We start from the raw sequence: 13,384 nt of genomic DNA, 5'->3' as shown, positions 1-13,384 counted from the left end.
TCACTTAGCTTTGGCAATAGCACTGAAGATTAGCTATTATTTATGTGAAAAAATAAGGCTCTAAGAATTTAAGTAATTTGGTTAAGATCATATAGCCAACATGCAAATAGAGCTAGAATTCTAAAACGTAGTCTTATCAAACCATATCTTGTTGATTCTGTTTTCAATAAAAAGCTAGACGCCATTCTTACATCTTTAAATCTTCTGGCTTCAACAGTTAAAGCAATACGGAATTCATTTTCTAAATCCATATACTGTTGGTTTAATGCATCAATTTTGTCTTGGTATTCTTTTATAACTTGTTCATGTTTTCTCTCTTCTTTAGCAACTTCTTTAGCTAAGGCTTCCTGGAACTCAGCTTCACTAAAAAACTCCCTTGTTTCAAGGTCTTTCCTGGGATGAAAAACAAATAAAAATCACAGGATGCTGTTTATCTAGAAAGAAAAACTTTAAAGGTCTTTTAAATAGTTATTAAATGTTCTATATTCCCTATTGCTAAAGATCAGCTCCTCACTTTCACACACAGAAAACTAGGGATAGGATGGTAGATACAGAAAGAATATGAGTTTTGATTGCGTATTCGGTGGTGACAGGGATAAGAGGAGTATGCCAAATCTTAAACTTCACTGAGATAGTTCAGAATCATTTTATGGTTTCTAAAATTCTTTGGGTGCATTCACAGAAGTCAGGTTCTGTCTCACTGCATCTTCTACTTTGGTTGAGTCTTTGACATAAAATAAATACAGTCTGACTGGTCCTGGTGGCTGGTTAATTGAAAACAACAGTTATGTGTGAAATTTCACCAATCTTTTAATATAGGGCCAGTTTTTTAATTTCAATGTGAATTCATTCTTCAGAGTTCTCCATTATTTTTCTTGAATAAATCAAACTCATAAAACAAAACCCATTACTTCTGGTTTTGGTTTCTTTAAACTAGAACAAGTTAAAAGATATCTGAAAAGAAAATTAAGTGCCAATTTTTAGATTTTTGTGATTATTTGCCCCCCAATCTTTTATAGTTGTCTTGACCACATATATGATGACAATTTTCCCCAGAGCATCAAAATTTAATTTATATATTAAAATTTGATTTATACAAGGACAAAACCAAAACAGGCCTGAGAACAAACACAATTAACTCATGGCAATCATACAATTCAACTGGTAGTAAGCAGATAACTAGCTGAATGTGCTTAAATTACTGTGGACTTTAAAAAGCAGGTGTTGGCAAACTACAGCCCATAGACCAAATCTGGCCTGCTGTCCTTCTTGTGGGGAAGTAAACTTTTACTGAAACACAACCATGCCCATTCATTTATGTGCTGTGTATGGTTACTTTTGTGGTACAAAGAGATAGCTTTGTGGTATCTATTCAGAGATAGATACCTGAAAAGCCTAAAATATTGATATTTTCTATCTGGACCTTCACAGAGAAAGTTTGTTGAACCCTGCTTCAAAGGGATAAAGAATATTGATAATTTAACAAGTAGTTACTTGGAAGTCAATTAAAACAGCTTTCTCTATATTACAATGATCAATTTTTAGTTGGGCTTAGAGAAATGGAAAATGAGCTTCATTGCTATAAGCCCATACCTCAACCTCAATAAAGTTACTGATTTGTTTTTAAGCTACTAGTTCTAACTCTAAGATTGATTCTAAAGCATACTAGAGCTAACTGTCATTCTCCATGAGCTAACTGTGCCAGACTTCACCACTGCTCAATCACTGTCTAGTCTTGGCAGGGGCAGGGGGTAAAACCAAATAACTTTTTCCTATTTTTAAATGTCCATATTTTCCTAAAATATACATATTTCATTTACCTGTGTTCTTGTTCTTTCAATGCAAGAAGTTCATGAAGTTGTTGCACGTGTTCCTTTTCTTGATGAAGAGAAGTTCTAAGTAAGTTTATTTCTCTATCAGCAGCTATGGCTTTGAGTTCCACCTCTTGGATAAGTCGCATCTGAGTAAAATACACACCATTACAGTATTTAGATAATAATCTCCTCTGCTTCTATTTTAATGTCAGTTGCCTAAAGACAAGTGCCTTCTAAATAATAGGACCTAGGGACTAAGTTGATTTTCAAAATTTATTAAATGCTATGGTCTCATAAAGTGTAGTCTTAGAAGCATCAAACACATTAGCATTAACTCTTATTTCACCACAGACTTTATTGAAAATTTCCGTTCAGAAGGCATGAAAATTAAAAGTCTCCAAGTACCCCAAGGAGACATTTAAAAACTGGCTCTTAAACACAAGGCTAACAACCTGCAGCATTTCCACCAACTCTGCTTTGTGAATGTTGGCAGCCCTAATTGAAGAAATGATTCCATAGGTTAAATTACTGGCACATTTAAACTAATTTTTGCATTCAGCTTAACATCCTTTATGTTTACTATATAATGACATAATTTGTTTCAGGACAGAAGCTATGAATGTGTTAATTCATGGGACTGAGAGTAAAATAGAGAAATACCTGTGCTGCTTGCTGTTGCCTTTTTTGTCTCTCCTTTTTTTCTAATGCTTTTTCCAGGGTTCTTAAGTGTCTAACGTGATCCTCTTGTTGATCTCTTGCTTTAATTAATTCAACAGTTAGTTTTTTAATTTCATTTTGAAGCCTGTGAACCATAATTTCGAGTTGTAGTTTGGAATTTCTCTCTTTAAAAATAATTTCCTTTAGCCTAAAGCATAAATCAAACGTTGCTTTAAGTATATTACACATATAGAAAGATAAAAACTGTACTAAACATTAAAAGTTACAGTAGAGAGGAAGATTTGAAGTATGTTCCAAATTCTCCTTAGATAAAAAACGTTGAAAAACAGTACGCCTTTCGCCCATCCCTGAAACTAGCATTGGGCCAAGAGGGAAAACATTTTACATAAATCAATGAAACTTTATCTAAGAAGATGTAGTACATATATACAGTGGAATATTACTCAGCCATAAAAAGGAATGAAATAGTGCCATTTACAGAAACATGGACAGACCCAGAGATTGTCATACAGAGTGAACTTAAGTCAGAAAGAGAAAAACAAATATCGTATAATATTGCTTATATGTGGAATCTAGAAAAATGGTACAGATGAACTTATTGGCAAAGCAGAAATAGTCACAGATGTAGAGAACAAACTTATGGTTACCAAGGGGGGTGGGGTGAGACAAATTGGGAGACTGGGATTTACATATATATACTACTATGTATAAAATAGATAACTAATGAGAACCTACTGTTTAGCACAGGGAACTCTACTCGGTGCTCTGTGGTGACCTAAATGGGCAGGAAACCTAAAGAAGAGTGGATATATGTATATGTATAACTGATTCACTTTGCTGCACAGCAGAAACTAACACAACATTGTAAAGCAACTATACTCCAATAAAAATTAAAAAAAAAACACAAAGCTGTAGTAACTAAAACAGTATGGCACTGGCACAAAACCAGACACATTGACCAATGGAACAGAATAGAAAACCTAGAAATAAACCCACACATATATGGTCAACTAATTTTCAACAAAGACCCTAAGAATATATAGTGGAGAAAGGACAGTCTCTTCAATAAATGGTATGGGGAAAACTGGATATCTACATGAAAAAAAATGAAATTGGGTCTTATCTTACACCATACACAAAAATCAACACGAACTGGGTTAAGAACATAGACATAAGACCTGAAACCATAAAACTCCTAGAAGAAAACATAGAAGGAAACTCCATGATATTGATCTCGGAAATGATTTTTCCATGGGGACACCAAAAGCATGAACAAGAAAAGCAAAAATAAACAAGTAGGACTACATCAAAATAAAAAGTTTCTGCACAGCAAAGGAAACAATCAAGAAACTAAAAAGGCAACATGACAAATGGGAAAAAATATTTGCAAACCATATATATGATAATGGGATAATATCCAAAATATGTAAAGAATTCATACAACTCAAAAGCAGAGAAACCACAAATAAACCAATTTTAAAATAGGCAAAACCCCTGAACAGACATTTGTCCAAAAATACGCAAATGGCCAAAAAGTATAAAAAACATGTTCAATGCCACTATTCATCAAGAAAATGCAAATCAAAACCACAGTGAGGTATTACCTCACACCTGTTAGGATGGCTATTATCCAAAAGTCAGAAGATAACAAGTCTTAGTGAGGATATGGAGAAAAGGGAGGCCTTATACACTGTTGGTGAGAATTTAAACTGGTGCAGCCATTATGGAAAATAGCATGGAGGTTCTTCAAAAAATTAAAAAACAGAACTACCATAAAAGTGGGATCCACCAATCCCAATTCTGGGTATATATCCAAAGGAAGTGAAACCAGTATCTCAAAGAGAAACCTGCATTCCCATCTACATTGCAGCATTATTTGCAGTATCGAGATATGGAATCAACCTAAATGTCTATTAATGGATGAATGGATGAAAAGGTTATAAATAAATAAATGCCATATTAGTCAGCCTAATAAAGAATGAAATCTGGCCATTTGTGACAAAACGGATGAACGTGGAGGAGATTATGCTAAGTGAAAAAACTGGTGATATCACTTATATGTGGGATCTAAAAAAAGTTGAACTCATGGGACTTCCCCGGTGGTCTAGTGGGTAAAACTCCACACTCCCAATGCAGAAGGCCCAGGTTCGATCCCTGGTTGGGGAACTAGATACTGCATGCATGCTGCAACTAAGAGTCCGCATGATGCAACTAAAGATCCCGCGTGCCACAAGTAAGACTTGGCACAGCCAAAATAAATAAATAAATATTAAAAAAAAAAGTTGAACTCATAGAAACAGAGAGTAGAATAGTGGCGACCAAGGGTCAGGAGTGGGGGGAATGTTGGCCACAGGGTACAAGCTTTCAGTTATGAGTAAGTTCCAGAGACCTAATGTACAACATGGTGACTAAAGTTAAAAGTAATGCATTGTATACTTGAAATTTTCTAAGCAAGTAGATATTAAGTATTCTCAACACACAAAAAAACAACTGTATGAGGTGAAGGATATATTAATTGGCTTGACTGTGGTAATGACTTCACAATGTATAACAAAACATCTTAAATATATACAATTTCTATTTGTCAGTTATACCTCAACAAAGCTGAAAAATAAAATATTGAGATTGAGAAAAAAAATAAATTAATGAAACTTTATCTTATGTGAACTTTACTATTCAACAGCAAAACTACAAAACACATTTTTTCAGGCATTGTGCTAGATATCAGCTTAAAAGCAAGCAAGATGAATAAGATACAGCCTGGTCTTCAAGGAGCTTAATATCTAGCAGAGGGGACACTGATGCATTTATAAAGAAAGCTACAGGAGAGAAGCAATACCTGAACAGATACCTGAAGTCAACTCTGACTTCCCTGTATCTTCCCCAGACACTAAGTATTATATCCTAGTACTATACTACCTCTGTGTTACTTAGAGCCTTTTGACTAAAAACTCTTTAACTAGTTTCAGTAAGAAAGGAGAATTTATTGACCCACATAACCAATTCAGGGGCTGGGGTGGCACTATTCCGAGGCACAGCTGAAACCAAGGATATGAATACCATCAGGTCCCTCTCTCTGATTCCCTACAGGCTGGTTTCAGTTTTTCCAATGGCAGGCTTCTTTGTAACATGCCAGGGAGATGGGAAAGGCTATAAACATCTCTGACAGCAGTGACAACCAAACAGAAAAGGTTACCTTTCTCTAGCTCAACTTAGAACTGAGCTCTGGGAAAGGCTTTGGTTAGTCCAATTTGGTTCATATGCCCACTCCATGCAGCGGTCACTGTGGCCATGTGGGCTAAGGCCAGGGGCTCACCTCTTAACCAATATTATAGGCAGAGAGGCAGTTCATGACAGAACAGAAGTCAAGTGTTTGAAAAGGGACAACGAATAGCAAAGACATAGCCTCATAAAGGAATTTCTGAGCTAGGCAGCCACTCCAATGTGTACCTACTATAATTGCCAAGCCATAATTGAGAAAAATCCCTACACTCATCAGCTTCTATACTACAGTCATTTCTCCAATTCTTGTCCTCTTGCCTTTGAGAGTCGTCTCCAAACTGGTCTTCCTTTGTTCACTCTCTCAACTCTGGTTTGGTATGTTATATGAAAGAATATTGGACTTTATTCTGTGGACCATATGGTGGAAGGGGCAGAGAAGCTACCGATCAGTAAAATTAGAGAAATCCTCTAATCAAGAGATAAGGGCCTAAACTGATGCAACCGTCTGGGGACAGAGAGGAGATAGTTCAACACCGTTTAAGCAGAATGAAGACAGTATCAATACCAACTGGTTATGAAGTTTGAGAAAGAGAAAGGAAGCAAAAAAAATCATTCTGAAATTTCTAGCTTTGGTGGCTGACTGGAACACCATTTATTAGAACAAAGAATACAGAATAAGGGAGCAGGAAAAAGTCAACCTAAGGACATGCTGATCTTAAGACACTTACAAGCAATGTAGACAAGAAATTTTTAGTAGATGATTAGATGAACAATTTGTTAATCAAGGAGGCCTATAAAACAGATAAAAGGTTTGGGAGCTTATTGGTTAGGTATTAAAAGCATAGTAAAGAAGATTCACTTTTTGAGATAATATATATTCACAGCATGGTACCTAGATGCTAGACCCTGCCTTAGGTATGAGGAAAACAGAGTCCCTACCAAGTCACATAAGGGAATATGAAGATTGGTGAGGATCTAATCCCCAAAAAACATTTGGGGTATAAATGAAAAAAGAATCAGAAAAGATTGAAGATGAATTTCCAAGAGAACAACAAATATGTAACACAGGGAACATGGCACAACAGCAAAGAGGTTAAAGAAGGATAAAGATGAGGTGTGTCCAAAGCTTTCCAATTAAAATAGAATTTGGCTAGCAACCCCAGACATAACTTCCTCTAATATTCCACTAGATAATACCTACAAAACAGAATAAAACAAAAATTCATATACATATGACTCTAAACAAGAGAAAACATAGTGCCAAAATCAGGGAGGAATTTCAACAATAAGGCAAATGGAACTAACTTAAAATAATAACAGCTCTTAGAACACTCAGGCTTTGCCTTGTATCTTTCTGGATTAAAAAAAAAAAGATATACCCTCTCTTTCATTCTATGACTGTGACTCATTGAGTCACACAGTCTCTATAAATCTATCATTAAACTATGTTGGCTACCTATGCACCTACTGCAAACAAAAGTGCTGTTTCTTCTGAGATGGTCAGAGGACAGTTATTTTATCCATTCTGTTCCTTTACCCCTGTCCAGCACTGTCTTGTATAAGGCAAGAAATTGGTGGGTAGTGGTGGTTTGGCTAGTAATAGCACAAAGCATCGTAGCTTGCGTAATTACAGAGGTTTTCATGGAACACGTTTGGTATTGTAATTTTCCTTATATTCCATAAGTACAAAGAATCAGAGAATCAGGTAGTGAGGGGTAGAAAATACCACATCAGTACCACACAACTTTACTAGTTAAATGCTTAAAAGAACCTGGGAATTGGGCTGGGAGCCGTGTACATCAACTTACTAATGAATGAAGATTGTAGGAAGGGAATTATCTACTATATAAGCAGCTAAGAAATGAAACCAAGAGCAACTTCCTAAGCCCTATTTGTTGGCAAACACCAAGTCTAGAAACCCGGTGCTCATTCAAGGAGAAGAGATAAAAATTGAAAGGAATCCCATGGAAAAAATCTTATAACTTTTTAAGGAAAAGCATAACTTTTGAAATAATTGCCTATAGGAAACAGAAGAAAAAAGTTATTGTTATTTCAGAAAACCGTTTGGTATTCGCACATCTTGGAATAAGACAATCCTGTATTACATAATTTACTACAGAAAAAAAAGATAAAACGGGAAATGGAATAAGATGGAATGAAAACATTAGAATTAAGAAACTTGGGTTATCTGGTACTGAAGCCCATTGTTGAGAAGAATATGCAACAGAGACTGATTATGACCCAGAATGCCTAAAGAAAAAATGTGCCAAGCCCCGTCCTTTACAGAAAAAGTCTGCCAATCCCAGCTCTACACTCTTCCTGTTTTTCACTTATAATACTTTTTTTTAATCGATCTGACATCTCCCAGCTTGAGGGCTCAAATTAATATCCTGAATCCTTTGTTAATGTAAAACACTGACAAAGCCCTAAATCTTTAAATTAGTTCAAACTAAAACCATATGCATAGTTTTTTTTTTATCATACTACAGCTAGTTTCCAAGTTCAGCATTCTTTGTGCTATGAGATAACTTAAGGTTTACAGACTTTCCCCTTACCTATCTGTAGTAAGAAGAGCCAGGCTATGAATATCTTTTTTTTCATTTGCATGTTTATGCAGTTCATCAATATAATCCATAAGTTTCTTTTCAGTTTGTTCAGCTTTCCATCTCTTCTCTCTCTCTTGATCTAGTTCCTCAACTAGTGCCTGAAAGAAAACAATATTGTTATGTGAAATTGGAAAAGTTACCTAACCTCTCACTGCCTCAATTTTCTCATTTATAATGTGGGAATAAGAGCATCTAATTCAAAGGGCTGTGGTGAGAATTAACCAAAAGAATGGAAGTAAAGCATGCAGAACAGTGTCTGGCACAAAATATCCACTCAATAGATGTTAGCTGCTATTATTATTGTCATAATGATTTTTATTATTTTCTAAATATTAAGGCCTTTATACCTAAGAATAAGGAGACAAAACCAATAGCATGAAAGGTGTGAACTGTTTCAAAAAGTAATCATACTATTGGAAGAATAGTGCACATTACAATCCTAAGTATAACCAGTTGTTCACAGTAAAATAAGGGTAAGTTAATAAAAAATATAAAATAAATCAATGTATGCTAAAAATTCTTAACAACATGTGAATGATTAAGGAAAATATTGAAGAATTTTAAAATTCTTGAATGCCTCTTAATCTGGAATCCATGGGTCCAAAACTGGGTTTCAGGAGAGCCCATGAATACCCTGAAATTATATACAACATTTTATGAGTTTCTCTAAGGAAGTTTCTCTGCAAAAACCCATAGATTTCCTTAGATATTTAAAGGAGTCTGAGACTCATAAGTTAGGAACCACTGCTTTAGGAAGAATTCAAAAATTCAGACATGTTTTCTCCTCCACAAGCATACAACAAAATGATTTCACTGAAATCTGATCTTAAATAAATGTGTAATTTCCATTCCTTTAAAAATTACAAAAATAGTAACATTACACAAAATCTGGAAATCAGGAAGGGGAAAATAACCCAACCGCAACCCCCAATAAAATTACACAAAATATTTTTTTGCTCATAAAAACATGCATAGTTTTTCTGGGACTAACTTCGAATTTAAAGATAAGATTATTCATATCCAATTTTTTCTTAATCTCTTAAATCATACCCGGTAAGTGGCATTTTCTGAGCTACCGTTGTTTACTTTAATTATTTCAGTCTTCTGCTTTTCTGATTCTTCTAATATATTATTGTTCACTAAAGATGATCTTATGTGTAATTCTTTAAAGAAAGGTGGTTTCATTTTACGATTACAACTGCAAAGAAAAAACCACAAAAAATAACTCAAAGAAATGTATAATACTTATAACTATTTTTCACAACTTAGGTAATGACAATTCAGCATAAAGAGAGCCTTTTCTATAAATTTATATGAAAGTACTGACTAAATTTGAGGCTGCAAGGCTGAAAAGTCAAATCTTTTGACATTAGAATAGTAAAAAAAATATTACCATGAGATACCTTTAAGAAAGAAGCCAGCAATAGTAACTTCTGTGTGCCTTATCTGAATTCCTAGAACTAAAAGAAGTACCTTATAAAAGCATTGTTGTTTTTACTGTGGCGCTTAACAGTTTGAATAGTTTTGGAATAATATGGGATTTTTGATCTTCGAGGAATTTTTCTATTGCATTCTTTTCTGTTTCCACAGTCACTTTCAGAAGTCACATCTGTGTCTCTTCTTGGTCTGAGATCTTTCTCAGGAACATTATCTATTAAAGAATTAGAAGTCTAGAATAAAAAAAAACAAAGTTTTTTAAAAGTTTAATTCGGTATAAAAGAACATAATTTGACATTTTCTAAAATGTTATAACTTTTTACAAGATTAAAGATTTATAAACTAGGTATGTTTGGAATTAAAGACAAAGGATTCAACTTCTGGTATGCACAAGTAAGCTCCTATGAGGTTGATGCTCTCAAGATAACAATTACAAACTGGGGAAAAATACAAACAAAACAACAACAACACTACTTGGAATCCTGGAAAGTGAACAAAAGTAGTCTTATTCTAGAGGAGAGTAGACACCTGGAAATATGACCAGAATGGATTGTTTCTGCTTTATGGCTTTTATCCTAAGAAAACAGCACAATTGGCACTACGTAGGGAGTCTTAAAACTCAAGTGGGAAACCCACAAACTTTTGGGTCTGAAGAATCTGAGGATAGTATGGAATAGACTGCAAGAAGCCCAGCAAAGGATAAAAAAAAGCAGCAGTTAGTCAAAGCAAGTTAAATGCTTGCTATAACAAAACTATTAACACTCTTTGGAGGCCTATAGCAGCATCTCGATTCTCCACAAAGTAATATTCACACTGTCCAGGACAAAATCCAAAATTACTCACAGTAGGAAGAACCAGGAATATATGACCTATTCTCAAGAGAAATGACAATCAGTGGAGACCTGAGAGGACCTAAATGTTCAAATAAGCAGAGAAGAACTTTACAACAGTGATCATAAGTATGCTCAATGATATAAAAAGTGCTTATCATGAATGAAAAGGAAATTCAGCAGACAAGTAAAAATTATTTTAAAAAATGGAAATTTTACAACTGAAAAATACAATGTCTAAAGTAAAAATTGACTGGCTGGACTAATACAGAATGAGGTGATAAAAGAAAGAATATGTAAACCTGAAAAGAGTTCAGTGGGCTTATTCAATATGAAGAATACAGAGAAAAAAAGTTGATAAAACCGACAGAGCATCAGGGGATTGTGGGACACCTCAAAAGGTCTAAATGGAATTTGAAAAAAGAGGAAAGAGAATGGGACAGAGAAATATTTGAAGCAATGATGTCCAAAAATTCCGAAATTGAGTGAAAACATAAATTTACATTGCATAATGATAAAAGAATCAGTTAAATAGGAAGAAAAAGTAGTCATAAATGTGTATGTGCTTAGTAAGAGAGCTTTAAAATATGACAAGCAAATGTTGAGAGAATTAAAGGAAGAAATAGACAAATCCACAATCATAGTTGAAGAATCTAACATCTCACATGCAACTGATAGAACTAGACAATAAAAATCAGTAAAATTAAAACTGCTGCTTATTAAAAGACCCTTAAGGAAGTGAATAGCAACCCACAGATTGGGAGAAAATATATTTGACAAAACATTAGTATTCAAGATATAAAATGAATTCCTATAACTCAGTAATAGACTAATCACTCAATAAAAATGTGGGCAAAATTTCTGAACACTGCACAAAAGATTCAATAAGTACATGAAAAAGTGCTTAACATCACTGATCATTAGTGAAATGCAAATTAAAGTCACAATGAATATCAGTATACACCCACTAGAATGGCTAAAATAAAATCAGTGCTAACACCAAACATTGGTGAGGATATGGAACGACTGGAACAGTCAGTTTACATTGTTGGTGGGAATAAAATGGAACAATCACCTTGGGAAAGCTCTGGCAGTTTCTTATATAACTAAACAAACACCTACCCTATAATCTAGAAATTCTAGTTCTAGCTATTTACTGAAGAGAAATGAAGACCTAAGTTCACAAAAAGACTTGTACTGTAATTTCATAGCAGTTTTATCCACAAACCTGGAAAGAACCCAGTGGTATATCAATAGGGATAATGGAAAAATAAACTGTGGTATACCCATACAACGGAATACCACGCAGCAATAAAAACAAACTACTGATACACATAATAATGGACTGATTTCAAGGTTATTCTGAGTGAAAGAGGCCTTCCACAAAAGAGTATATACACTGTATGATTCCACTTATAGTAGGTTCTGGAAGGAGTATTAAATAGTCTATAGTCAAAAAAAATGAGAAAAGTGATGGCGAGGGTGGGGAGTGCAGTAGAGGAACCCCTGTGAGCAGCAGCACAAGGGAACATTTTAGGACAGTGACACTCACCTTCATAAACGTTTGGGTAACAGGCCTATGTACTGTCAATTCAGGGAATACACACATCTCTATTTTACATCAAAAGTAAAAAAAAAAAAAAGTGAAAGTAAAAAAAACTGTAAAAAAATACTGAACTATAATGATATGATATGCAGGCTTAAGTATTTAGGGGGAAGTATACTGATACGTGTGATTCACTTTAAAATGTGTCCTAAAATAAGATAGTTTGATAAATGAGTAGATGCATAGACATATGATGAAATAAGTAGAGTAAAATGTTGATGGTGGAATCTAGTTGGTGGGTATCCTGCTAATTCACTAAGAAATTCTCTTAAATTTGCTCTAAGTTTTAAAATGTTCATAATAAAATGGTGGGGATAAAATGAAAACTTAAAGACAAAACAGCCTTTCACAGACAGAATTCTCAAAATCAGTGTAACAATTATAAGTCCAGTAATTAAGAAGAATAACCATCATTATATTATAGCATATTTTCAGTAACTTTATGACTTCACTTATAATTTAAGTGTATATATCAACTGAAATTCAAATTGTATGTTTACCCTTTATACCAAGTAAGTTAACAAACAAGAAGTCCTTCTCCTAAACAATTTTATATGCATAGCAACAAATCATCCTTTTTCCTCCAGAGAGCTAGACTCCTATTCGAGGAAGAATTATCACTAACTGAATAAGAAGCATGACAATGGAAAGAATACCAGATTGGATATGAGGACATTTGCGTTTGAAGTTCAACTCTGCCTCACTAAAATAAAGGACTCTTAAATAAACTGAGTTTCTTTTCTATATAACAAGAACAACGATATACTAATCTCTATCTACTTGATTGAGTTATTGTGAGAATGAAATGAGGATGGCATAAGAGAAGCTGAAAATTTCACTTCAAATTTAGGTTATTAAGCTTACATCTAAGTTCTGACATTGAGAAAGAGTCAGCCATTCTAAGATGGAAGATGAAACCTGAAGAGATGAAGAGCCTAGTACCTCAGTAATATGTTATCAATGATGTCAAAGAATGCATCTGCCAGCATTCTTGTCCCAGTTCTACTACAATCTACCTCTGTGGCCCAAATTGAAATCTCTAGGGATTTTTGGCACACAGAATCCTTATAGTCTTATTCACGCACCCACCTAAGGTAGACCTCATGTTTATCAAGCATTGCTAATGTTATAGCTAAGACAATAGTTCAGGATTATTAACAACCCATCGAACCATAATCATTCCATAAGCAT

General features: G+C 34.3%; 1 protein-coding gene across 6 annotated transcripts in view; it reads right to left on the bottom strand.

The window, feature by feature from the left end:
- The window catches only part of LRRCC1 (leucine rich repeat and coiled-coil centrosomal protein 1), a 34,717-nt gene that overhangs the window by 10,423 nt on the left and 10,910 nt on the right, over window positions 1–13,384 (bottom strand). For all 6 annotated transcript variants that reach the window (XM_019926300.3, XM_019926302.3, XM_019926307.3 and 3 more), the window contains 6 exons: window positions 9,794–9,990; window positions 9,371–9,518; window positions 8,270–8,418; window positions 2,475–2,679; window positions 1,821–1,960; window positions 192–393 (listed from right to left, as the gene is read on the bottom strand). In XM_019926300.3, coding sequence (XP_019781859.1) covers window positions 192–393; window positions 1,821–1,960; window positions 2,475–2,679; window positions 8,270–8,418; window positions 9,371–9,518; window positions 9,794–9,990 — 1,041 coding nt within the window. The remainder of the gene's footprint in view (window positions 1–191; window positions 394–1,820; window positions 1,961–2,474; window positions 2,680–8,269; window positions 8,419–9,370; window positions 9,519–9,793; window positions 9,991–13,384) is intronic.

Source organism: Tursiops truncatus, chromosome 17, assembly GCF_011762595.2.
Source record: "Tursiops truncatus isolate mTurTru1 chromosome 17, mTurTru1.mat.Y, whole genome shotgun sequence".
Taxonomy (NCBI): domain Eukaryota; kingdom Metazoa; phylum Chordata; class Mammalia; order Artiodactyla; family Delphinidae; genus Tursiops; species Tursiops truncatus.
This window is presented reverse-complemented; position numbering and strand designations above follow the sequence as displayed.